The 27,381-nt window shown below is 42.7% G+C and overlaps 1 protein-coding gene and 1 long non-coding RNA gene across 11 annotated transcripts in view; one reads left to right on the top strand and one right to left on the bottom strand.

The window, feature by feature from the left end:
• The window catches only part of LOC127544596 (uncharacterized), a 29,885-nt gene extending 11,706 nt beyond the window's left edge, over window positions 1-18,179 (top strand). Inside the window, exon 2 of the long non-coding RNA XR_007949485.1 lies at window positions 17,709-18,179. This is a non-coding gene — a long non-coding RNA (uncharacterized LOC127544596). The remainder of the gene's footprint in view (window positions 1-17,708) is intronic.
• SLC39A4 (solute carrier family 39 member 4) overlaps window positions 1-22,758 on the bottom strand; it is a 61,990-nt gene extending 39,232 nt beyond the window's left edge. Inside the window, exons 1-12 of one of the 10 annotated variants that reach the window (XM_051971282.1) lie at window positions 22,573-22,758; window positions 20,529-20,795; window positions 19,591-19,792; window positions 17,631-17,809; window positions 17,361-17,529; window positions 15,663-15,835; window positions 15,134-15,286; window positions 14,862-14,978; window positions 14,354-14,408; window positions 11,854-12,006; window positions 11,492-11,679; window positions 10,029-11,335 (exon numbers count right to left, since the gene is read on the bottom strand). In XM_051971282.1, coding sequence (XP_051827242.1) covers window positions 11,207-11,335; window positions 11,492-11,679; window positions 11,854-12,006; window positions 14,354-14,408; window positions 14,862-14,978; window positions 15,134-15,286; window positions 15,663-15,835; window positions 17,361-17,529; window positions 17,631-17,809; window positions 19,591-19,792; window positions 20,529-20,795; window positions 22,573-22,758 — 1,971 coding nt within the window. In that variant the 3' untranslated portion in view covers window positions 10,029-11,206. Of the gene's footprint in view, window positions 1-10,028; window positions 11,336-11,491; window positions 11,680-11,853; window positions 12,007-14,353; window positions 14,409-14,861; window positions 14,979-15,133; window positions 15,287-15,662; window positions 15,836-17,360; window positions 17,530-17,630; window positions 17,810-17,863; window positions 18,797-19,590; window positions 19,793-20,528; window positions 20,796-22,572 lie in introns of those variants that run through there. The other 9 variants (XM_051971283.1, XM_051971285.1, XM_051971287.1 and 6 more) reach the window with 9 other exon arrangements.
• Window positions 22,759-27,381: the final 4,623 nt, after the last annotated feature.

Below are 27,381 nucleotides of genomic sequence, written 5' to 3'. Positions count from 1 at the left end.
CAAAATTCTACTATGATGTAAATGATTAAACCCCTTAAGTCTCAGATCTTGGTTACTTAGACAGAGATGTAAATAGCCAACATATACATCAGAGTAAAGTTTATCATACCATTATCTCAGGTATCTTTCTTCCAAATACCTTTAGTCTTCTTGTGGACATTCTTTGCTTTCCTAAATTCAAAGGTTTAACTTTTAATCCAAAGAGTAGTGTTTGCATTTTGCTTCAGTCACTAGATTATTAATTTATTATATTGACAAGCAGTCTGCTGTTTCAATAAGGGAGTTTTGGTGAGCCAAGTTACTGTAAGACTCAAAACCTGGAATGGAGTCTTACCTCCTCACCCTCTACAGGTTTAAATGTCAAATGTGTACAAATCAGAGGATTAAAGATCAAGGGCTAGAAGGAATTTTAGAGACCATTGAGTCTTACCTCCTAGTTACTTACCTTCCCTAGAGGGAAGTTAAGTGGCTCATCCAGGGTCATAGGGCTAGTCTGAAAGGTCCAAATTCACGGACCTCCAGATCTTCCTGATTTCAAGTCCAGTATCCTATCCACTAGGCTATACTGCCTCTCAATAAAAGGATGTTTGTCAGAAGATGAAGTCTTTAAAGTTTGAGTTATTAAAGAAGTCATAGCCTTTTTTTAGACTTAAAACCCACAGCTGCCATATAAGATAAAGGCCAAAGTATCTAGGAAGACCAAACTAAGTCCAATCAATACAGACTCCTAATATTTGAAATTCCCAAGATAAAGATTTTGAAAACTAGAAGTCACTAATACAACTAGGTAATATAGTAGATAAAGTGCTGAACTTGTAGTTAGGAAGACATGAATTCAAATCTGTCCTTATGCTCAGATGGTACTGAATAAATCATTTACCCACTAAACTCTCTTTACCTTGGTTTCCTCATCTGTAAAATGAGACTAATAGCACCTACCTTTCAGGGTTGTTGTACAATAATATATGTAAAGCACTTAGTAAATTATAAAGCCATATATAAAAGCTAATCATTATTAGAATGAGATGGATTTCTGTGTTTATATTTATTTGTTATAAGGGAAATTTAAAAAAAAATTGGTGATGAGAAGAATAAGGAAAATAGGAATAGGGATAGAAAGAATCCTTAAAATAATTGAAAATAAAAGAAAAAGGGGACTATAATAAATCATTAAAAACAAGAGAAGGAAAGTTCATTATTTTTTTCTTTTTTAGTATTTTTTTCTCAAGTGCATGTCAAGACAATTTTTATATTCATTTTTACAAGATTTTAACTTCCCAGTTTTTCTCCCTCTCTCTCTACTCTTCCCTCTTTGAAGATGGTAGTTAGATATAATTTATATATGTACTATCCTACCAAAAATTTTTCCATATTAGTCATAGTTGTAAAAGAAAAAATAAAAAAAAAAATATGAGAAAGAATAAAATAAGTAAAAAAAAATATGCTTCAATTTGCATTCTGAGTCTATAGGTTTTTTCATCTAGTAATAGATAAAGTTTTCTTCATGAATTCTCTAAATTTGTCTTGGATTGTTGTATTGCTGAGAAGAGCTGAGGCAACCATAATTGATCACATAAATTTGCTGATGCTGTGTACAATGTTCTACTGGTTTTGCTCATTTCTCTTTGCATCATTTTGTACAAGTCTTTCCTAGTTTTTCTGAAATCTGCCTGTTCATCATTTCTTATAGTATTTCAATAGTATTCCTTTACATTCATAAAACCACAGTTTGTTCAATCATTCCCCACTTAATGGCTATCCCCTCAATTTCCAATATTTTACCAACATGAAAAGGATTGCTATAAATATATTTGTACCTGTAGGTCCTTTTCCATTTTTTTTGTGATCTCTTTGGGATATAAACCTAGTAATGATATTGCTGGGTCAAAGGGTATGCACACTTTGGTTGCCCTTTGAGGATAGTTCCAAATTGCTCTCCAGAATGGTTGGATCAGTTCACAACTCTACCAACAGTGTATTATTGTCCCAATTTTCCTACATCCTTTCCAACATTTATCAGTTTCCTTTTTTTTTTGTCATGTTAGTCAATTTAATAGGTGTGAAGTGGTATTTCAGAGTTGTTTTAATTTGAATTTCTGTAATCAAAAATGGTCTAGAGCTCTTCTTCATATGCTATATATTTCTTAATTTGAAAACTGCTTGTCATTATCCCTTAATCATTTATCAATTGGGGAATGACTTGTATTCTCGTAAATTTAATTCAGATCCTTTTATATTTGAGAAATGAGGCTTTTCTTAAAATGTTTGCTGTGAAGATTGTTTCTCATTTTTCTACTTTCCTACTAATCTTGATTGCATTAGTTTTGTTTGTACAAAAGCTTTTTAATTTAATATAAAGTTGTCTTTTTTGCATTTCATAAAACTCTCTCTCTTGTTTGATCATGAATTTTCCTCTTCCCATAGATCTGACTGTTAGACTATTCCTTGCTCTTTTAATTTGCTTATGGTGTCACTCTATATATCTAAATTATGCATCCATTTTGACTTTATCTTGGTATATGGTGTGAAATGTTTTTGTTTGTGTTCCATTATTTTCCAGTTTTCCCAGCAGTTTTTGTCAGTGAGTTCTTATCCCAAAAACTGCGGTCTTTGGGATTTACAAACATTGGGTTACTTTTGTTATTGACTTCTGTCTCCACTGATCTACTATTCTATTTTTTAACCAGTTCAGTTAGTTTTGATGATGACTGCTTATAATATAATTTGAGATCTGATTTTGCTAGACTATCTTCCTTTGTAATTTTTTCATTAGTTCCCTTGATTTTCTTGACCTTTTGTTCTTCAGATGAAATTTATTATTTTTCTAACTCTATCAGATAGTTTTTTAATAGCTTGATTTGTATGGCATTGAACAAGTAAATTAGTTTAGACAGAATTGTCATTTTTATTATATTGACTCAGCCTATCCATAAGCAAGTGATCTTTTTCTAGTTCTTTAGATCTGTGTGAAAAATGTTTTGTAATTATGCTCATATAGTTACTAGGTTTGTCTTAAGAGGTAGACTCCTAAGTATTTCATATTGTTTACAGTTATTTTAAACTGAATTTCTCTTTTTATCTCTTGCTGCTAGGCTTCTTTATCCATACAAGGAATACTCATGATTTATGGGGGTTTTATCTATACCCTGCAACTTTGCTAAAGTTGTTAATTATTTCAAGTAAATTTTTAGTTTATGCCCTAGAGTTCTCTAAGTCATATCATCTGAAAAGAATGCTAGTTTTGTTTCCTCATTGCCTATCCTAATTCCTTCTGTTTTACTTTTTCTTCTCTTATTGCTAAAGCTAACATTTCAAGTATTATATTGAATGATAGCAATGATAAGAGCATCCTTGCTTCACCCGAATCTTATTGGGAAGGCTTCAAGCTTATCCCTGTTATAGATAATGCTTGCTGATGGTTTTAGGTAGTTACCAGTTATCATTTTAAAGAACACTCCATTTATTATTTTAAAACACTCTAGTGTTTTTGATAGGAATTGGTGTTATATTTTGTCAAAAGCTTTTTCAATATCTATTGAGATAATATAATTTCTGTTGGTTTTCTTGATATGGTCAATTATGTTTATGGTTTTCCTAATATTGAATCTGCATTTCTGGCATAAATCCCACTTGGTTACAGTGTATCTTCCTTGTAATTTATTGCTATATTCATCTTACTTGTATTTTGTTCAAAATGTTTGTGTCAATATTCCTTAGGGAAATTGTTCTATAATTTTCTTTCTCTGTTTTAGCTCTTCTTGGTTTAGGTATCAGTACTATATTTGTGTCATAAAAGGAATTTAATAGTTTTTTTCTTTGCCTGTTTATCCAAATAGTTTATATAATTTTGGAATTAACTGTTCTTTAAATATTTAATAAGAAATGAATTTTCTCACTAGGTTGAAGTCTGGGTTTCTCTCAAGGGCAATTTATGCGCTTGAGAATCTAATCCTTATACTACTGTTTTTATAAGGAAGTGATTTCAGAAAACACTGGAAAGACTTACATGAACTGATGCTAAATGAAGTGAGCAGAACTAGGAGAACATTATATCTAGTATCAGCAAGATTGTGTGATGATCAACTATAGACAATTCCAATAAACTAAAGATGGAAAATGCCATCCACATCCAGAGAGAGAAATTAAATATGGATTGAAGCATATATTTTCACTTTTTTTTTTTTTTTTTTTTTTTTGCTCAGGCAATTGGGGTTAAGTGACTTGCCCAAGGTCACACAGTCAGGAAATATTAAGTGTCTGAGGTCAGATTTGAACTCAGATCCTCCTGACTTCAGGGCTGGTGATCTATCCATGTACTGTTTTTTCCTTTTGTTCTGACTTTTGCACAACATGACTAATACAGAAATATGTTTAAAATGATGTTTGCTTACTGCCTTGGGAAGGGGGGAAAGAAGAGAGGGAGAGATAAAAAAGTTGGAACTCTATATTTTACAAAAATAAATGCTGAAAACTATCTTTACATGTAATTGAAAAAATAAAATACTATTAAGTAAAAAGCAAAACAAAAACCTAATCCTTTAATGCAGAAGAAATGACAGGTACACTGATGTTGTTCAGTTGTGACCAATCCTCTTGTGACTCCATTTTGGGCTTTCCTTGGCATGTTTGGTTTGCTATGTCCTTTTGAATTGGATTGGATTAGATGACTTCTGTCCAAACCCAGCCATCCCTTCATTTCTCAGCAAGCTGAACTTCTCCATTATGTGTCACTCCCTCCTTCCTTCCTTTGGGCTTCCTGTGGGCTGTTTTCCTCCTCTCTTGGAATATTGGCTCCTTCAAGTCAAGGACAGCCTTTGTGCTTGAATTTGTATTCCCAGGATCTAATCTGTGTCTGGCACATAGTAAACACTTAAGAAATGCTGGTCGATTCAACTTCACCTAAGAAGGGGTCATGGATACACATTAAATTGAAATGTACAAAAATCCAAAATGCAGATTCATGGCTTCATAGACATTCCCCGCCTAGGGAAAGTCATGTCTGTTGATGTTCATCAAATGTGACAATAACAAAAATTTAAATTAAAAAAAAATTAGGCAGAAAGAACTGATAAAATGTCATCAGCACAAGATAGAAATGAACCTGTTTCTACAGACAAGGAATGAGTTAGAAGTCCCTCTTCACAGAGTTGTCACCTGCACTGGCTATTGCCCAAAGGACTGAATGATTGCATCTATACTCTGCCATAAATCAACTTTTCTAGGATACATAAACTGTATTTGAATTGTTTTTTCATTTCCCTGGAAAAGCCAGGGACTTAGCACAAAATTGCTTGCTACTAAATGATGGAGAATGCACAGGCAACACAAATCACTTCCTCAGCTCTACAAATTAGCACTTCTAACTCAGAACACACAGAATGGTGGGAAGTGGAATACTGAGACTTCTTCCCAATGAGTATTGTAATGTGATTTCAATCATGATGGAAAATGGAGCTCTGGGACCTTTTCTTCCTCAATGCTGTCTACAACACTTCATATATATCATTGTATCATAGGCAGCTAGGTGACATAGTGGGCTTAGAATCAAGAAGACATGTCATTATAAGTTCAAATCCAGCCTCAGATATTATGTGACCCTGAGGCAAGTCATTTAACTCTGTTTGCCTCAGTTTTCTTTCTTTCTTTCTTTTTTTTTTAATAACTTTTTATTGACAGAACCCATGCCAGGGTAATTTTTTACAACATTATCCCTTGCACTCACTTCTGTTCTGATTTTTCCCCTCCCTCCTTCCACCCCCTCCCACAGATGGCAAGCAGTCCTTTACATGTTAAATAGGTTACAGTATATCTTAGATACAATATATGTGTGCAGAACCGAACAGTTCTCTTGTTGCACAGGGAGAATTGGATTCAGAAGGTACAAATAACCCAGGAAGAAAAACAAAAATGCAAGCAGCTTATATTCATTTCCTAGTGTTCTTTCTTTGGGTGTAGCTGCTTCTGCCCATCTTTGATCAATTGAAACTGATTTAGATCTCTTTATCGAAGAGATCCACTTCCATCAGAATACATCCTCAAAAAGTGTCGTTGTTGAGGTATATAATGATCTCCTGGTTCTGCTCATTTCACTTAACATCAGTTCATGTAAGTCTCGCCAGTCCTCTCTGTATTCATCCTGCTGGTAATTTCTTACAGAACAATAATATTCCAAAAAGTTCATATACCACAATTTACTCAACCATTCTCCAATTGATGGGCATCCATTAATTTTCCAGCTTCTAGCCACTACAAACAGTTGCCTCAGTTTTCTTTTCTGTAAAATGAACTGCAGAAGGAAATAGAAAACCATTTTGCCAAGAAAACCCCAAAATGGGGTCATAGAGTCAAGCATGACTGAACATCATCGCTCTACCTGTCAGCTTATCTCCATTACAGGATTAGTTTAGGATATACTTTTTTTTTATATTTTCAAAATATATACATGGATATTTTTCGACATTCACCCTTACAAAATTTCGTGTTCTAATTTTTGTCCTCCCTTCCCCCCATCCCTTCCTCTTTATGGCAAGTGATCCAATATATGTTAAACATGTGCAATTCTTCTATACATATTTTCACAAATATGCTGCAGAAGAAAAATCAGATCAAAAAAGAAAAAATGAGAAAGAAAACACAATATGCAAATAACAACAAAAAAGAGTGAAAATGCTGTGTAGTGGTCCACACTTAGTTCCCACAGTCCTCTCTCTGGATACAGGTGGCTCTCTTCATCACAAGAACATTGAAACTGGCCTCAATCATCTCATTGTTGAAAAGAACCACAAAGAACATATATTCTTGACTATATGCTTTTTTAACTTTCACAGGCTATTGTATTATGAGGGGGTATAGAGTCATAAAATAAACATTTCCTAAATTGAATGGATGTCCTGAAGAATAGCTTTGCTATTGTTTCAGATTTCAGGAAATTTGGATTAATTTCAGGAAATTTGGATTAAAATTGTACCTCTGCTTATTCCTTTTATGGGCATTCAAGGACCTCTGAAGTCTCCAATGCACATTTTCAGTCTCAAATCACATTTCCCTTTATGTTCTTGCCAAACTAGAGTAACTTTTCCCCAAGCTCCTCATTTCCTATCTCTCTCTCTCTCCACATCTTCATATCTAGTACTTTATTGTCTATGATCATGGGAAAGTCATTTAACTGGTTTCCTCCTATAATAATTGGGGATGATACCTGTAATGTCTGTTTCTCAGGATTTGTGAGGCTCTGAGATCATGCAAAGTACTGGGCAAACTTGAAAGTGTTACTTACACAGAGTATCCCAAGAGTCTTAAGCTATTAAAGTTGAAAAAAGCAGTAAGATTTTTGGGACACCTTGTATTAATTTCACTTCTCTCTCACATTTACCTCTAAGAATCTTTATAATAGTTTTAGCTCAGATGTAATTCAGTTATGAGTGCTAAATTCCTCCTCAAATCACCTCATATTTACTTAATTGTGTATATATAATCCATGCCCAAAGTAGAAAGTGAGCTCATTTAGGGACAAGCTTTTCATTGTATTCTCTCTGTGCTTAAGTACACATTGCACAATGTAGGCACTTAATGAAAATTGAATTGAATTTGATCAAGCACTGTCTAGGTTATATCTTCCCTTTTCTAGGCTTCAATTCCCCTATCTGTACATGAGAAGAATGGCACATTTAACTCCCTAAATCCCTTCTAGCTCTGCTGTTGGGTGATTTAGACATCAAGAGGTAGAGCTACTGTAAGGAATGACCAGCAGGATGAATACAGAGAGGCTTGGAGAGACCTACATGGACTGATGCTAAGTGAGATGAGCAGAACCAGGAGATCATTATACACTTCGACAACGATATTGTATGAGGATGTATTCTGATGGAAGTGGATTTCTATGATGAAGAGACCTGAGTTTCAATGGATAAATGGACAGAAACAGCTACACCCAAAGAAGGAACACTGGGAAATGAATGTGAACTATTTGCATTTTTGATTTTCTTCCCGAGTTATTTTTACCTTCTGAATCCAATTCTCCCTGTGCAACAGGAGAACTGTTTGGTTCTGCAAATATGTATTGTATCTAGGATATACTGCAACATATTTAACATATATAGGACTGCTTGCCATCTTGGGGGGGGGGGGTGGAGGGAGGGAGGGGAAAAAACGAAACATAAGCGAGTGCAAGGGATAATGTTGTAAAAAAAATTACCCTGGCATGGATTCTGTCAATACAAAGTTATTATTAAATAAAATAAAATTTAAATTAAAAAAAAAAAAAGAGGTAGAGCTAGAGCAGGAATGTCTTCCATTAGGAATTCAGAGATGAGAGTGCATAAGGAAAGAAGGGAGTACTATTAATTTGTGAGACTGTGGAGTGATAAAGGAGAATAACAAGACTGGAGTAGGCTAGGACCATATGGAAGACTTTGAATGAAAGGATAGCAATTGTATTTTGTCCTGTAGATTCCAGATACTTAAATTTCTTAACACCCCTCCATTCTGCCCATATGGAGTCTTGTAACTGAATATGAGGGAGGTCACAAAATTATGATTTATCAATAAACATTTGTTTTCCTATTTTATATATCTATATATCCATGGTCATATAAAACTCATGTGAAAAGGGGTCAGAAGTGTAAGCACTTTTAAAAAAGTCTTACTGTAGACATTGATGAGTACCTAAATATTTTTGGTAGAATAGTAGCAGAATAAGCAGAGCACTAGTGAAGGGGGAGGGAAACTGTTTCCTTTACTGAAACTATGTTGCCTTTAAAATTATCAGTCTGAAATTGTGTTCCCTATTGAGTCTCAGATCCTCCTGAGAAAGCATATTCCCCCAGATAAGTTATCTTTTGGGGATGCCAGACCCTTTGATTCAATTAGAAATCTTGGTCAAAAAGCAGCCTGTTTTATCTTTTGAGGATGCCAGACCCTTTGATCTGGGCCAGATACTGATAAGCATCTAGACTTGGGGACTTTGACTTTCTGAAACCTGACCCTCAAAGACCCCTTTTAAAGAGCAGTTTCTGAACTTATTCTTTGCAGAAAGTTCAGTGCAGCTGCTAGGACCCTGCCTGATGAGAAGGCATTCTCTTCTCAGTGTCAGCCTTCATTTCCCTCCTAGAACTTTGCCACTAAAGAAGTCAGTCTCCTAGCAAAACTGGCTTCCTATCCAACAGTAAACTTTCATTTTTGCCAATTAATATTTCGGGTTCATGAATTCTTTCATGAATAACCTGTGTGCCGACCAAAAGGGAATTTTAACAACTCCCTGACTACCCCCAACCTCATCACTAGGAAAATTCTTCTGAATTGAAAAGATTGGAGAAAGCAGGGAGACCAGTTGAAGTCAGCAGTCTGAAGGAGAAGAGACATCAAAATTGACTTCTCTCAGACCATGGATTTACTATATTGGCCTGAGATCTGCCTGGGTTAATTCCATGATTTGGTCACCCCTTTATGAGCACTTTTTGGCACTCTGGTTAAGAGACTGATGAGTTAAAACTAGGAACTTTTTAACTGTGAATTTGGATGAAGAAAATAAAAATTAAATCTTTATTTTTACTAAGTTCTTAGATGGAACATTTCTGAACTCTGGTCAAGGAATTGATGAAGAGTTAAGACTAAGAGCTTTTTTATTTATTTTTGCTGAGGCAATGTTAAGTGTCTGAGACCAGATTTGAACTCAGGTCCTCCTGACTTCAGGGATGGCGCTCTTATCTACTGCACCAGCTAGCTGGCCTTGATTAGAAGCTTTTTAACTTGGAATTTGGATGAAGAAAAAAAAAATCACATCTTTATTTTCACTAAGTTCTGGTATGGAACATTTGGGAATGTAGGCAAAAAAAACCAAGAGGAAATTAGCAGTACTTGTAACTAAACCGAAATCACAGATATTTTCATATCACATTAAAGGTGTTGCCAATATCTCCAAATATCATTTATGCTCATTACTACTTTAAAATTGTGTTCAATTAGAACCACGTTAGATAATCACAATCACGAATTTTTTTAAAGAGTTAAACTATTATATTTGAACATAATTGATTTTATCATTTTATATATTTTATTTTATACATTTTAAAACATTATTCCAAGGGGTCCTTTGGCATCATCAAACTGCCAAAGGAACGCAGGACACAGAAAAAGTTTTATAAACCCATCTAGGATTATTTCACCATAGAATCCTTTTGTCTAACGTCAGATCTCCGACATGTTCAGAAAATCTCATATAATTACTTCTCTAGCCATCCTTCTCACACACACACACACACACACACACACACATGCACACGCGCACACACATACAATTTCACTCCCTTTTTTACTAGGATCTAGGATCTAGGAGATGTGGGTTACAGTCTTCCCCCCATCATAGTGGCACTTCATCTCTGCACACTGGGAGAACATCCCTAGCTTTGCCCTCCATATTAGGGCAACCATAGGGAAGGATGCTATCTGTGAGATATGGCAAAGACCACAACCATTATAGATAAAATTCTCTAATCTAGTCTCAAAATATCACAGAGAATTATACTGTCAAAGGGAAGAGCCAGGGCATCTTGTCCCATTTCTAGCTAAGCAGAAAGATGTCCACTTTGTATAGACATCCAATATCTGTCCGGAACTCTATCCTGCTCCCCTTCCACAGTGGAGTCCCTCTTTCCTTTCTTTCTTCCCCTCCTTCCCACTGAAGCAGCCGAGAAAAAGGAAAAAAAAATAGGTTTGCAAGTCTTCTGGAATTCCCTCTGGGCTACCCTGCTCCCCTGTGTCTAGCACAAAAGGTGCAGCTGGAACTCCCAGAGGCCCGAGGGAATGAGTTCCATGAAACTGCTATCTAGGACCATGAAATCACTGGAGATTAGAAAGCCGTGGGGATGGGGGATAGTGAGAGACGAGCCCCTCCTCACCCTTTTGGTGGAAGTTATGTATGCATTTTAGACTGTGTTAAAAGTATTTTGTAGAAATTCTCAGGCCCTAATGAAAGGATCTCAAAAGATCCAGAGGGTAATAGGGGTGGGGAGGGCACCTAGGGGCACCCCAACTCAGGAATTATCAAAGAGCATCCCAGAGAAGTGTCTAGTGCATTACACAAGTTGACAGGAGGGGTCAGAAGTCAGAGGCCAGAAGGCTATGCTGAGCCCAGTTCAGAGATGGAGAGTAGAGGGTGGACAGTGAAGGGTCAGATGTCAGTCAGGTAGCCAACGAGGTGAGCGAGGGATCAGAAGGTGATGTTCTCCTCATACAGGGATAGCACCAGCAGGATGGCCCAGCCACTTAGGAGCCCCAGATTGTGCAGGGAGAAGAGCAGCCAGGGTCTCTTGTCCTTCACGTTCATCATTGATGGCAGCTAACAGAGAGGAAGGAGGCAAAGTTGCTACTTGGTCAGGGTCCCAACCTGGGGTAGCATCCCCACCTGGGCAGAGTTACCACCTGGGCAGGATCACCGCCAGGGATGTCTCACGGCCCCAGTGCCAGCCACCCCCTTCTCTGCCCCAGCACTGACCATGTCACAGAGCGCCACATAGAGGAAGAGCCCAATGGCCACCGCGAGGATCCAGATCTCACTTTCCTCGTTGGACCCGATGCCCAGAGCCACGTAGAGCCCAGCAAAAGCTGTCAAGCTCGAGACCACGTTCAGCAGCATGGCGCGACGCACTGACAGCCCTGCGTGGAGCAGGGCGCCAAAGTCCCCTGGGGAGAAGAAGGAAAAGGTCTTTAAGCGGCCTTAGATGCCCCCCAACGCCTGGGCACAGTTCCTCATGGGCCACAGGGGTGTGCTAATAACCCACCCTCCTATCCCTTCCCTGAGAGCCTGTGCCAGCCCCCACTAGTCTGGGATCAAGAATTTGGGCAAAGATGTCTCACCGAGTTCGTGGGGCACCTCATGGCACAGTACAGCCAGGGAGGTAGCCAGACCCGTTTTCCACGAGGAAGTAAAGGCGGCACCCACCGTCAACCCATCTGCAAAATTGTGAAGGGCATCTCCAAGAGTGATCATGTAGGGGAGAAGCTGCAGCTCTGGAAGAGGGAGAGAGAAAAGCTAGCCGTTACCAGGCAATCTGGGAATTCCCTTAGCGAATCCCCAGGGCTTCATGTGGGAGAGGGGCAGCTCTTCCAGATGCTCTCCAAGTTCTGTGTTCTATTTGGGAGAGACTTTTGTTGAAAGGAAATTTCATTTAGGGAACCCCTTTCCCTTCCCCCCCCGGAAGATCATTTTCTACAGAGGCAGCCAGGTAACTAAATAGGACCTAGAATCAGAAGGCCTGAGTTCAAATGTAGCCTCAGACACTTACTAGCTGTGATCCTTCAATGGCTTTGGCCCTCCAACCCCCAAAAGTGATCTGGACCACAACCTTCCTTTTATAAAGGAAGAAAGTGATTTACTCTGTTACACAAGTAACAGAGCTAGGATTTGAACCCAAGTTCTCTAATACTACATCCAGTTCTCTTTCCATTTTTTCTTTCTCTTTAAGAAATGTATTTATTTTTAATACACATTGGTCATTTTGTTTTTGTTTTGCTGAGGCAATTGGGGTTAAGTGACTTGCCAGGGTCCCACAGCTAGGAGGTGTTAAATGTCTGAGGCCAGATTTGAACTCAGGTCCTCCTGACTTCAGGGCTGGTGCTCTAATACACATTGTTTTGTGAATTATATTAGGAGAGAAAAATCAGAGCAAATAGGAAAGACCATGAGAGAGAAAAAAAAGAGAGAAAAAAGAAGTGAACATAGCATGTGTTGTAAATCAATTGTTTCCCTAGTTCTTTCCCTGGTTGCAGATGGCATTTTCTGTCCAAATCTCTTTCCATTTCAACAAGACTACTCTGATATGGCTCCCACCTACTTCTTCATCATTATTTTTCATATAATTCCTTTTCACTTAGCCTCTGTTCAGTCAAACTGGCCTATTACTACCACCACCTAATATGTATACAGTCTCAGAAAACCATCTGAAAGGCTATTTGATTTGCCCAGGAGCACATAGTTAATAAGTGGGATTTGAACTCATCTTCCTGGCTTAAAGCATAACATTTTATTGCAGGCAAGTCTATTCTATTGCCTATTCCTAAATTCAACATCCCACCTATCTCCTGCATTAGCTGTTAGCTCTGTCTGTCTCCCTCCTTCCCTCCTTCTATCTCTCTCTCCCCCTTATATATATAACTTTGTATATACTTTTTGGTTTATAAGTTTATATCTTGGATGATAGTGCTGTACTGTTGAGTACTGTTCCTTTTATAAAAGGCATCTATATAATCAATGTTTATTAAACTGATTCATCCTCAAATGTTGTCTTCTCTATTAAGTCTTCCTGATTCTCCAGAGGCTGGTTAACAGACCTAGCATTGCATTCTGCTTGTACCTCTCTCCAAAGCACTTAACACTACAGATTTCCGTGTTTGTGGGTTATGCTGCTTCTATATTCTACATTTCATGAGGGCAGAGCCTGTGTATTTCTTTCAACAAATGAAAAGATGGTACCATGAGACAGACTTCAGTAAAGAGAGAAACCGCTGCTTTTGTGAACTAGTGGATCAGACAGGGAAGGCTTTCTCTAAGGGTTGAGACTTGAGAGGAAGGATGGAGATTGGCAGACTTGAACAGGGGTGTTGGGGGACAATGTCCAAATAGGGGAAGCAAAGACCCAGACAGGAGCATGCAAGGCATATTCAGTAGAAAGAGGAGAGTCCATCCTAGATAGCTAGTTTGAGGCTAGATTGTGGATGGTCCTGAATATCAGGTTAAGGTATCTGGATTCTCTTCAGAGCAAAAGTGAGATATTGCAAAGAGTGCGTGGATTATTGATGTTCAAACTCTGACCTTTCACCAGCTGTGTGACTTCAGGTAAAATCTTTTTCCCTCTCTGATCCCGACTCCTCCTTAGAAATGTGACATAGTAAAAAGGGGACACTAGACTTTAGCCACTTAGAATCTTGGCTCTGTCCCTAATTTACCCGTCATTTGGCCCTGACCAAGTCACTTTCTATCTGGGCCTCTCTTTTCCCATCTGTAAAATGGGGTAATGGTTCAGACTGAGTGTCTTGCAGGAGTGTTGTAGAAGAACTATTTTGCAAACATTAAGGTTATTACAAAAATGAACTGGATGAAGGCCCTGAAGGATCCTACTGACTTTCAAGTTCACAATCCCACTGGTAAAGAAGAACTGAGTGGGGAACCAGCTTTAGGATGTGGAGGAGGCAGCAGAGGTGGGAAGGAAGGGAGAAGGTTGTGATGACCCAATAGGGATGAGATGGAGAAGGAGGACAGTGTTCGGGAAGGAGGAAGAAAAGAGAGGACAGGAAAGACAGAAGAAGGGATGGTCGAGTGGTCAGGCCAGAGAGACAGCAGAGCCAGTGCCGGGCTTACCGCGGCTCAGGTTTTTGCGATGCCGACTAGAAATTTCTGGGTTCTCCTCTGACACCTGGGGAGGAAGAGGGGGAGGCAGAAGCTCAGGGAGGCTGGCCAGAGGGCAGCCTTCACACAGGCTCCGGCCATGACCTCGCCACTCCAGATTCATAGAAGCGGTTTGGGGGAGCCTCAGGGAGGCAGGTAGCAAATCCTGGGAGTTTGCTAGAGGTCCCCTGCCTGGGATTAGGGGAGCTCCCCTGGATCCTGGTGCATTACCTCACAGTGTCCCCCTTCCCACTATACAGGAAAGGGGCTGGGGAAGCAAAGAGATGTGGGTAGCAGAGAACTGGGGGAGCCTGGGGAACTAGAATTTATCCTGGGGAGGGGTTGGGAATTAGGGACAGACTCTCGAGCTGGGCTGGGACTAGAGCTGCATGGTTTTTTTTTTTTCCTTTCACCCCAGCCTCTAGCACTGGGTCCTGCCCTGATTAGGCCCTTAATGCTGACTGAAGGAGCCATTAATTACCAGGTCTGTCCTGGAGCCTTCGGGCTGCTGTTGCTGTTTCTGGTGAGACAGTTCATTCTTCACCATCTGCAGGGGCATTCCGTGGCTGTGGTTGCAAGTACTGCTCTCTTCCTTGTCCTGCAGGGACAGTGGACATCCACCCCAAAGTCCAGAAGCTCTGCCTCCTCTCTGCCCCAAACACTGACTCAGTGTCTCCCCCCTCCAATCCTAACCCCTCTCCCTCCCTTCTGCCCCTTTCCCCATCACCTCTTCTACTCCTGGGGTTTCCTCACCTCGGAATCTCGAGGCAGCAGGATGTTGAAGAGGCTCTCAAGGAGGAAGAAGGAATAGAAGCCTCCCAATGCACCCAAGAGCCGCCACACAAGCTCAGGACTTCCATGCCCTCCATGCCCACCTTCGCTCCCATGGGAGTGTTGGCCAAGTACCTGGAGAGAAAGACCCAGGGGGGTGGGGAGTGCAGAACAGAGAGACAAATGTGGAGGGTTTTTGCTTTTCTTTTGTCCCCAGTGCCTTATAGGGATAAGGCACTTAAGACAGGCTAACTGATTGACTGACTGATTCTAGGGCATGTCAGCTGAGGCATGAGACAGTCCTCAAAAAGGAGAAGAGGGTCTTTTTGCTCATCACTGGGGGGGATTACCAAGGTGTGGAGCCACACTCCAGATCAAAGTGAATACTAGCAAAGGGGAGAGCCCACCCATGTCCCCACATTTTAACTACACAGGGCTCAGGGGAAGGGGTGCAAGAGGGCTCAGGGCCTTTGTGGGGAGCAGTTCAGGGGGACACTTTGAGAGGACGTACCTTAGGGATGAGATGAAGTACAGCATCTCCAGTTAAGGAACCCACGGCCATGCCCAGGAAGGTTTGGATGACATAGTGGGAGATATCCTTGCAGGAGGCACAGAACAGAACCACCAGGCCGAAGACGGAGGCGAGGCAGATGATCAGCACAGCTAGGGAGCTATATAGGTATTCTGTGGGTACAGAGAGGGGAGAAGTTAGGACTGAGGATAGGTTCCCTGCTGCCACTCCCGCCTGAGCAGAAGCACATGGGTAGTATGGCTAGGGAGATGGTTTAGGGGTACAGGTAAATGAGAAGATAGGACTGGGTTTAGACAGTTCATCCAGTGCCCCCTTTTCTCCTGGGGTCCATGCACAGGGAACCTTGAGCTCTTTCCCTCCTGTGCTGAAAATCATAAAGACAGAAGAAAGGGACAGAGAGGAAGGATTGGGACAAAACAGATAAAAATCCCACTGTAAGAGATACCACCATACTTCTCTCCCCCCTTCCCACTCCCCCTTGCCACAAATAATCTTTATGGGAAGTGGAAGAATGAGGAAAAAATTGAAATAGTAGTGCCAGAAAGGAAGTTCAAGGGAGATCCAAGTTCAGGAAGGGCGGGAAAGAATGGTTCCGATCTTACGGTGGCAACTTTTTTCAAATTTAATTTTCAGTTTCAAATTCTTTCCCTATCTTATCTCCCCTACATATTCAAAATACAAGAAACACAATATCTATTATATAGAGAAAGTTATGCAAAATAGATTTAAATTGGGAAAGCATTATTCCAGAACTACAAGGATCCTCAGAAGGGATCCAGTCCAACCTTTACCTGAGCTGAAATCCCCTCTGCAACATTTTACACAAGTGGTCATCTAGTCTTTCTCTGAGAAGACTTCCAGACAGGAAGCTCCCTACCTTTCCAAGCAGCTTGGTCCATTTTGGGGACAGTTCTAATTACGGGGAAGCTTTTTCTTGGAGGAGAGAGGAAATTTAGCATAGTGCATACTGTGGTAAACTTGGAGCTCAGGACAACGGGGGGACTAACCTGCCTCTTAATACATAGGGTACTTCTCAGATCCTTCTCTCAAAGAGAATTTTTTTTTCCTTTTTTTTATTATAGTTTTTTATTTACAAGTTAAATGCATGGGTAATTTTTCAGCATTGACAACTGCAAAACCTTTTGTTCCAATTTTACCCCTCCTTCCCTCCACCCTCTCCCCGAAATGGCAGGTTGACCAATACATGTTAAACATGTTAAAGCATTAGTTAAATACAATATATGTATACATGTCCATAAAGTTATTTTGCTGTACAAAAAGAATTGGATTTTGAAACAGTGTACAATTAGCCTGTGAAGGAAATAAAAAATGCAGGCAGACAAAAATAGAAGGATTGGGAATTCTATGCAGTGGTTCACAGTCAAGAGAATTGATTTTCTGTGGATGCTTGTTCCCACAACCTTCTGCTGCTGTGGTCAAGTGATATTCTAGTAAGACTGGCAAGTGGTTGAGACTGGATTATGTAAGGATTAAGGGCTACCAGCCTCATCCCATCCCACCCCTTAAGTGGCAAAAGGACTAAATATTAAAAAAAAAAAAAAAGGAAGTAGCTCCAAAGATGAATCTGTGTTGAAAGAGGGGCCTGTTTCTAACCCTGTAATTCCATTTCTTCCCCTGTGGGACTGTGTGGTCCCAGCTCTAGTGAGTGACACTTACTTTCAGACTTGCTGAGCTGCTCCTGGGAGGAGGATTGAACAGATAAGCAGGCCCCACTGAGCTGTTGCTGGAGTAGGGCTGGGCTGAGCTGGGCCCAAGCCTCTGGGGATACCCCTTCCTTTTCTGACAACCCATATACCTCCAGGACATCTGAGACACTCAGGCATACCTAGGGCAGACACAGGAATGGAATTAGGAAGGAGGAAAAGTAGCTTAACCCCTTTCTTCCTGCTTTTCTCCTTTCTCTTCTTTCTCTTCCTCCTGACTTACTGTGTCCCATACACTGTCAGAGTCCCTCAGCTGGGTCTTTTGAAGAGTCCTTAGCTGGCTGTTTGTCTTGGATTCCAGGCCATTCTTTCTGTGATGATGGTGGTGCTCTTCATTGCTGTGATGGTGATGGACCTCAGCCTTCATCCCCACATTCAGCTGGCTCATCAGAGCCTGCAACTCTGGGCAGAGAAATGAGGGTGCTGCTTTTAGCCCCAGATCCTTTTCTTCTATACCTCCCCCGCCCCCCACAACTGCCTCTGCCTTCAGGAAGCCTTCCAGAACTGTTCCACTTCTCCAAGAATATCTGGACTGAGTATAGTACTCTTTTCAAGTGGCTAGTACTTAATAAACGTTGGCTAAAATTAAATTGAGGACATCCAAAGATTGCAATGGAGGGAGGAAGAGAGATGGAGAGAGAGGTGTATGAAAGGAACTGAAAAGTACATTACCCTGTTTTCACAATGACCAGGACATGTTGGATATTTTAGCACCTTCTGGGCCTATTTTTTCTTTTTCTTTTTTTAATTAAAGTTATTTTTATTTTCAAAACATACGCATGGATAATTTTTTGATATTGACCTTTGCAAACCTTATATTCCAAATTCCCCCCCTTCCTCCTGGATAGCAAGTAATCTAATATATCTTTAACATGTACAATTCTTCTATACATATTTCTATAATTATTATGTTGCACAAGAAAAATCAGATCAAAAGGGAAAAAATGAGAAAGAAAATAAAACGCAAGCAAACAACAATAAAATGCTATGTTGTGATCTACAGTCAGTCTCCACAGTCCTCTCTCTAGATGTAGATCATTCTCTCCATCACAAGATCTTTGGAAGTGGCCTGGGCCTATTTCTAACCCTGTTATTCCATTTCTTCCCCTATGGGGACTTTCCTCCCATTAGTTTTCCTTCTCCTTAGGTTTGAACCCTTTTACATCAGAGGTCAAACAAAATTGTCCTTAAAAGGAGCCCATCCAATCAGAAGCAGCTATACCCAAAGAAAGAACATTGGGAAATGAATATAAACTGTTTGCATTTCTCTTTTTCTTCCCGGGTTATTTATACCTTCTGAATCCAATTCTCCCTGTGCAACAAGAGAACTGTTCGGTTCTGCACACATATTGTATCTAGGATATACTGTAACCCATTCAACATGTAAAGGACTGCTTGCCATCTGGGGGAAGGGGTGCAGGGAGGGAGGGAGGGGGGAAGGGGTGGAGGGAGGGAGGGGGGAAGGAGGGAGGGGGGAAGGAGGGAGGGGGGAAGGAGGGAGGGAGGGAGGGGGGAAGGAGGGAGGGAGGGAGGGGGGAAGGAGGGAGGGGGGAGGGGGGAAGGAGGGAGGGAGGGAGGGGGGAAGGAGGGAGGGAGGGAGGGGGGAAGGAGGGAGGGAGGGGAAAAGTCGGAACAGAAGTGAGCGCAAGGAATAATAATAAAAAATTACCCTGGCGTGGGTTCTGTCAATAAAAAGTTATTAAAAAACAAAACAAAACAAAACAAATAAAAGGAGCCCATCCAAGACCCCCCACTTTCTTTTTTTAAAAATTATTATACCTTTTTATTTCTAAGTTATATGCATGAGTAATTTTTCAGCATTGGCAGTTGCAAATCCTTTTGTTCCAACTTTTCCCCTCCTCCCCACCCCCATCCCTAGATGGCAGGTTGACCGATACAAGTTAATTATGTCAAAGTATAAATTAAATACAATATAAATATATTGTCCAAACAGTTATTTTGCTGTACAAAAAGAATCCGAGTTTGAAATAGTGTACAATTAGCCTGTGAAGGAAATCCAAAATGCAGGCAGACAAAAATAGAGGGACTGGGGATTCTATGTAGTGGTTCATTTCACTTTCTTTTCAAGCTCTCATCTCCAGCCCCAGTCCTCCCCTCCCCCAGACACAGACACACACACAGACACACACACACACACACACACACACACACACACTCCTTACCAGGCAGAGTAAGGTTTCGTGACTCATTGCCATGAAGTCGGAAGATGAAGTTGATGAAGTACTGGGGACTGGGCAGGACATGGAAGCAGGAGCCGGCGAGAGCATGGTCCAGGAGGGCAGCCAGAGCCCAACTTGGATCTTTGCTCTCAGGTCCCTGGGCTCCTGCTGCTTCCTCCAAAATCTGGTGTGTCTCCACACAACTCTAGGAAACAAAGACCAGAACTCAGGCCCCTACACCCTCCCTTACCTCTTCTCTCCCCAGAGCCATGGGCAGGGGAAGGAGGGAGTTTGCTTGTTGAGGGTAGAAGGTGGGAATAAGGGAATGCAGATGGCCCCCAAATAGGCATTTTAAGCCCTGACTTCTCTTTTGGGCCCCAGACTCACATCTCCAGTGGCCTAGGGATCGTCTCACCAGGATATCCAACTTCACATGTATATCCCTAATTCAGCTTGTTCCCTACCTCTTCCTCTGGAATGATTTACTTAATCATGCAGGCTTGAAACCTCAGTCATCTCCTGATCAATCCTCAAGTCCTTCTGATACCTTTCAGATCCAGCTCTTGCCTCACACTGCTCCTGCCCCAGACCTCTGGCCTACACTCTAGTTCTAGCCTCTGGGTCCTCCCTCCTCCAAATCAATGTTTGCAGAGCTTGGAGAATAATCTTCCCAAGGCACCCAGAATAAGGATTTTGTCCCAAGGCACTTCCTCCTTTAAAACTTTCGGTGGTTCCCACTGCTTACAGGGTATCTGAGCACCTTAGTTCAGAGGTCACTGAGCTCAAGGCCCCCATTTTAAAGATGGTTAACTGAGGCGCAGGGAGAAGGAAAGGGACTTTGCAGCATCACACAGAGCCGGTGGACAGAGCTGGGACTCAAGCCCAGATTTCTTCTCTTCCATAGCCCTTGTACTTTCCCCCTAACCCACTGGTGCCCTCACCTTGCCATTTCCTGGTTCTCCATGGTAATGCCCTCGGATCTGCTGAAGAAGTTGATTCAGGATGATGGGGTATCGGGCCCCGGCAGAGGCCAAGGAAGCCAAGAGGCTGTCTGCCCGGGAGCCCCAGCTGCCAGCCCGGATGGCAGCACATGTGCCCTCTGGGTCACTGAGATAGAGAGCAATGCCAGCGCAGAAGCGGGTCACATTCTGGGAACCTAAAATCAACCCAGAACCTGCCAGGGACAGGGCATTCTCCACGGTCATGCACTGCAGGCACAAAAGCACAGTCACAAAAGTCAGGACAGGAGGAAGGGCGGCTTCGGGGAGTTTGGGGAATAAGCATTTCAGGAGCAATTTTTGCAACCCTCCGAGGTAGGTGCTATTATCCCCATTATACAGCTGAGGAAACTGAGGTAGAGAGAGGCTCAGTTACCTGCCCAGGGTCACATAATAAATGTCTAAGGCCAAATTTGAACTCCTCACTCCTGACCCAGCTCTCTGTATCCGCTGCCCCACCTCGGGGAAGGAAAGGTTAGAAATACTCTTGTCCATCCTCCCCTTGACTGGCCCCATCCTTTCCTCAGAATCCCTGTCTTCCCCCCCATGTCCTGTCCCCACCATTCCTCAACTTGGAATAACATTGCAAGCTTCAGCACCATGTCCAGGTCAGGACGGAGATAAGCCCCAGCACGAGGCCATGACATGTGACGGACGCACCTGCAGGCATTGAGTCAGGAAACTGGGGTTTGTGTGCTCCTGTGCTCCCAAACTGAGAACAGAAAGCAAGGCTGGACCTCACAGGCGGGACCCAGATACACGTGGGACACCTCAGCTGCGGTCCCCAGGGCTCTCCCACACAAAAGGCTCGGAGCTCTGTCACCCACCCGTGTAGGAGTCTCCCTCTTCCACCCATAAAGCTTCCGTTGCAGAAAAACAGAGGGAGGGGTGTCCCATTCGCACACATACACAGGACGTGGGCGTAGATAGAATTACACAGGGGAAGCCTCTCACACCCAAGCAAGTCACGTCTCATATTAGTTATATTAGGTTAGAGTTTTTCTTCACCTATATATACAAGTTCTCTCTCTCTTTGCTGAGGCAATTGGGGTTAAGTGACTTGCCCAGGGAATATTAAATGTCTGAAGCCAGATTTGAGTCCTCCTGACTTCTGGGCTGATGCTCTATCCACTAAACCAATTAGCTGCCCCTCTTTCTCTCTTTTCTAACACATACCCATAGAAGTACACTTTCCACACACAGGATTCCTTGCACACACACTCACAATCACACATACTGGGCAGTCCCATTTGCTCATGAACACAGATGGGAGACCCACAGCAATCTCTCACTCAGACAGGAGGGAGAAAATACACTCAGTGGTTCTGTTCACAACTCTGTCCCCCAGGCTGACTTTTGAGCTTTTCGGCTAAGAACTTGAGGGACAGAATTGAGCCCAAGTCGGGGAGTCTGGAAGTTGCCTGTCTCAAGGCAAAAAGGGAAGAAAGGGCAAAGGAAGAACAAAAGAGGAGACATTAGTCTATCCCTGGGTCCTGGGCTTCCTTTCCCTAGTAGGGTACAAGCTCCTTTCTTAATCTCATGAAAATTTATTTTCCCCCAAGAAGGTCCCCCCCAAGTCTACCCCACCTCACCCCCACCCCAAGACGGGCTCTTAGTCTCTTTCCCCACTTCCATTTCCAAAGGTGGCGTTGGATGGCACAAGCCTGCTTCTTGCCCTGTCCCCCTTTTCTGGTTCCCATCCCAGGCCAAACCCCTTCTCAGTTCCTGGGTCCTTCTCTATTCTGGAAAATTGGTAATTATTCCTAGAGTTGGAATGGACCCTCCAGGGTCCTCTTTCTTCCTTGACTCCTGCCTCCCAACACACCCCTAATGCATTCTCTCCTTTCTTCTCCTCTCCCTTCCTCTTTACTTCCCTCCTTCCCTCCCTCTTGGAATTTGTCCCTTTTGCTCCCGGCCCTGCTGGGGCAGGGCCGGCTGGAAAGGTTAGGGGTGGGGTAGGGTAGAAGGAATCCCTACTGTCTCTTACCTTTCCACACGGCTCATCAGAGCAGTGCACACGGGCCACCAGTGTATTTAACAGGTTGCTCAGAGACTCCTGGTCCATAGAACTTTGGTTTGAGTTGAGCAGGGTCAATAGGCTGGCAGGTCTTGGGGTTGTCCCCAGGGCTATCCCCAGCCATGCCCCCAGCCAGAGACAGACCACGCTCCGCATAGCTCAGGTTTCCAGAAGACTCTCCAGAAGACAAGGGTCAGGGTAGGTTTCAGGGAAGGGGGTGCTAAAGGGCTTCCTGGAGGTGAAGGTGGAGGTGGGGACTTGTGGGGCTGGGCTATGGATCTCTGGGGGCCTGGTTGAAGGGGGCAGTGGGGGCCTCCTGGTGCAGATCTTGGTCTCAGGAAGAGGAGAAAGAAGAGAACTGGACTGCAGCTGGTCACCAGAAGTCCTGGGCCAGGGCAGGGCTGGGCTGGAGGACTCTTGGGGAATCTCCCAAGCAGGTATTTCCTGCCAGGCACTGTGATTGGCTGCAGCTCAGATGGCCCCAGGTTAACCATTCCAGCAGCTGATCCTCCCTAGATGATAGAGCCAGCAGAAGTACCCAGCCCTCATCTCCTCATTCCCTTTCCCAGCCCCTCCGACTTTCACTCCCCCACCCTTGTGGGGATCCTAAACTTGCAGTCTCTTTGTCCCTACCCTTTCCCCTCCGGATTATTTCCCAAACCCGTGACCTCCCTCAAAGAGTCTCCCCCTCGCTTCCTTCACCTCCGGCTCCTTATCTTGTTAGGCAGCCCTTTGTCCTGCGAGATCTGTTCCTCCCTACGTCTACCGAGAACCATGAAAACCTGAATTCCCCCACCCAGCTGGTGACAGCTCAGGGTCCTCCCTGGACTCCCCAGGAGTTCATCCAACTCTGATCAGGCCATGATACTGATGCAGGTAGGCAGAGAGAGCCCATGATGTGCCAGCACCAGTCTCCCTGGATGTCGGGCCTGGGAGATGATGTTCATGGGGGTCTGTGCCTCCTATTACAGACATTACACAAAGATACACACAAATTTACATAAACATATTTGGATGGGCAAGCTCAGATTTACATCAACACAAAAAGTCTGTTTTTAAAGTCAGGTTCTTGTCTGTGCCCTGGTGGCCTGCAAACTGACCTCAGACCAGACCAGGGCGGGAAAAAAGATAACAATCTCTCTGAATTTCATCCTATCCTCTGGGCCATGTGCTTTGGGGAGAAGGGGGTTCCCAGAGTTCACGCCATCCCTGTACCTGTTTCTGTTATGGGCTCCTCAAACTCCTTTCTCTCCTCTCTTCTTTCTCCCTTTCCCTCCCCTTCCCTCCAGACTCACATCTGAGAAACTCTCTTGGCAGCAGAACTAGGTCTGGGGGAAGAAAAGGAAGAGAAGAGGGATCAGCAGGGAGAGGGGCTGTGGGAGAGAAGACTGCTTTGCTGTCCCGGAGCCAGAGCCCACAATTCCTGAGGGGGTCCCAGCATAGGCCAATGATCTGTAGATACTTCCCCTCCATATCCTCCTCCCCATTTCCCCCCTCCCCCAAACCCTTTCCAGGCCACCACAAGTAGAAACAATCTAAGAGAGGCAACTGAAATTCCTGAATTTTGCCATTTCATCTCCATTCTTTCACAATTCTAAATACCAGAGCTGGGGGTGGGGTGGATAGGTGGGGGTGGGGGGCGGGAGAGTGGAGGGGTGGTGAGGGATCTTATTGTTAGGAACTGATTGCAATTGGGGGAGGGTCAGAAATGGGACCCTGGAGAGCACATAGTTCAATAAATACCCGAAAAGAATCCTCTCTAATACACACCCTTCTGTCTAAGTCTTCTATTGAAAACCTTCCTGTAGGAGGAAACCCATTATCTCCTTTTCCAATTTTAGCCCCTGAGCCTCTTTTCAAATCTGATCTAGTCTTCTGTTCCCTGGGAGCAATCCCAAGAGTCTCATTCTTTCTCCCAGTCTTTTTAAGGTGTCCTACATGTCTGGTTACAGTCCTCATTCTCCAGTATACTTGAGGAGAGGAGGTAGGCTAGGAGTCTTGGGCTGGTTAATAAGGGATTCACAAGTCCCCCTGTAAGCTGTTGTCCCAAGGACCCTAGATGGGTCAGTTAGGGAGAGATCACCAGAATCCTCAGCAGAGTGTTGCTCAGACATCCTGAGAGTTTAAGCAAGCTCCACAGAGAAGGATTCAAGGATCCTAAATTAATCAAGGGGAGAATTCAAGGATGCTGATTAGAAGTTTGGGGGTTTGAAGTGTGTTGCTGTCACCCAGGGAAGGCAGAAATGCTGCTGCTGCTTCTCAGAGCCAGAGATAGGGATCTATGAAACTCATCACAGAATGATGTTACTGTCCACATGCTCCAGTTTCCTGGTTGGGAACTCATGTCCCACAGATGAGGTCCCAGTACCATCATACTTTTTGTGGGCATCTTGGGAAATCAAGGATGTGAGGGAAAAGGTGTCCTGGGGATTGGGGGCCGAGGGGCTGGGCAGGGGACCAAGAAACCAATGTTTCTAGCTCGAGACTAAGATCATGGACATGAGGATAATGGCAGATCGTGGCAGATCTCAGGGCAGGAGGGAATAAGGAAGACAGCCTTTATCTTACCAGAGTAATGACAATGCCTTCCCTAGAGTGTTCAAGGCTGCAGTGATATCAATTTTCTGTGGTTGCCTTGAAGCTGGGCTTACTGAGGATGAAGATCCAAGGAAAACACGTCCAAAGGAGAGGAAGGGCGGGCCGGGAAGCTGAGGATCAACACTAGGGTGCTTCTTGTCAAGTCCTCTCACCATATCGGCCTCTCCCTGCCACACGCCTTTGTGGCCTTTGCCCACCTGGTTTTATCAGGCACTTTTTAGCCAGCTCAGGTCTGGGCACCAGACCAGCCAGAAGAAGGGGCAAGACATCTGGTGGGTTAGTCTTAGCTTAGGAGTGTCTGGCTCTAAGAATTCAGAGAGGCCTGTCAACTAGACACCCAAAACCTCCAGCTGGAGGGACACGCCCTGTTGCAATGGCATTGGCCACACTTTATTCACCCCATTCCTTCCCCAAACATACCCTGAGAGGGTCCTGAGATATTGTCTTGTTCTAAGTCAAGTGTAACAGCCTACAGGAAGCTGCTCCTGGCCAGTCTGAACAGCCTTCTTCCACTCCAGTCTAGCCATTGTTATAGTGTCATGATGGAATAATGACACCCAATAATTGCATCCAGAGGATTTATTTAGCAATGTAGTCCAAACCTCTGGGTATGCATAAGGACTAGGACCATTGATTTCTACAGCCATTACATGTGGGCAACAGGATAAATAAATCTAAGCAAACTTCCCTACATTATGTCTCACTATTCTTGTAAGGAATGGGAAGAGTGACACGGATAACCCAAGACCTTTAGAGAGAAGTATCTCCCTTATACTCAATCACAGGGAAAGGAGACATTCTTAGGTTATTATACATTTACTCATCCTGATGAGGATGATCCTTGTCTTTTTGACCCACAGACAGGTGAACATTAATTCTAGAAAGGCTATTCACCCCCTAATCCTTCAGTACTCCAGCAGCTTTGGGACCCAAAGTTGTGGTCATTAAGAGCAAATGCCCAAAGTAACCTGAGGGTGCTAGAAGTGACCCTTTATTATACCCTGAGCCTTTTCCATCTTTCTTTGATGCCCTTAAATTATTCCCATTGGGGAAAACTGCAAGTATTACATTCAAAAGCTGTTTGGTTGTTTGGAAATGGATAACTCAGACTAATAAATAACCTGCTCAAATTCCTTAAGAGATGCAAACCAAGATAACTTTAGCCTTAAGCTTACCTGCACAAGAAAGATAACACAAGAAAAACTCAAGATTCAACATTGGTGGGTCTAGAGAGAAAGAAAGAGTTCCATTAGAGTGTCAGTGGGAGTGGAGTCCCACTCTTTAGAGGGTTAAGTGGTAATATAAAATATTAAATACAAAACAAATATATTTTCAGTTATTCTATTGCTAGGACTTTGTCCTTAATATATCACCAAAAAAAAAAAAAGTATTCGCACACACAAAAAAATCAATTGTACTTTATTTGTAAATAAACACTGGAAAACTGGAAACAACCTGTGTTCAGTGACTGAATTCTACGTACTGTGGCACCCTAAAACATAAATATGAAGGATAAAAAGACACACGAAAAGACCTGAATAAAGCGATTCAAAACAAGATTAATGGGAGTTATAACAATAAGAAAACAAAAGTGTCAAATGACAGACCAGAGGGGGACAAATTTGTCGATTTGGGTTTACTTTGTTAAACTATCCAATATACTAAGGATTTTATGTAAAATTCTATTTCTTATTTTGCATGTTTCCTTAGTCCTATTGATGGTGGTTTATAGTAACTGAATAAAAAGTATCAATAACTGGGTAAAAAGTATCATTGAATATATAGGTGAAGACAAGAGAAAGAAGTAACTTACAAACTATCAAGGTTAACTTATACATCAGTACAGGCCTGACCAAATCATTTCCTTGCTCAAAAAGCCTAGGAAGCTTCCTGTTGTCTCTGGGGTAAAATACAAATTCCTCTGTTTGGCATTTAAAGCCTTTTACAAACTGACTCCAATCTATTTAGAATGGTTATACATAGCTCCCCCTCCTACTTTCAGGACTGTGTCTCATAAAGGACATTCTATCTCTTGAATCCATACCTTTATGACCCAAGGCTTCCAATGATCTCCCTGACCTCAGTCTCTGGGAATACCTAATCTCCTTCCCCACCCCCCCAAATCCACCGTGTGTGTGTGTGTGTGTGTGTGTGTGTGTGTGTGTGTGTGTGTGTGTGTGT

The sequence above is a fragment of the Antechinus flavipes genome, chromosome 1 (genome assembly GCF_016432865.1).
Source record: "Antechinus flavipes isolate AdamAnt ecotype Samford, QLD, Australia chromosome 1, AdamAnt_v2, whole genome shotgun sequence".
Lineage (NCBI taxonomy): Eukaryota > Metazoa > Chordata > Mammalia > Dasyuromorphia > Dasyuridae > Antechinus > Antechinus flavipes.
This window is presented reverse-complemented; position numbering and strand designations above follow the sequence as displayed.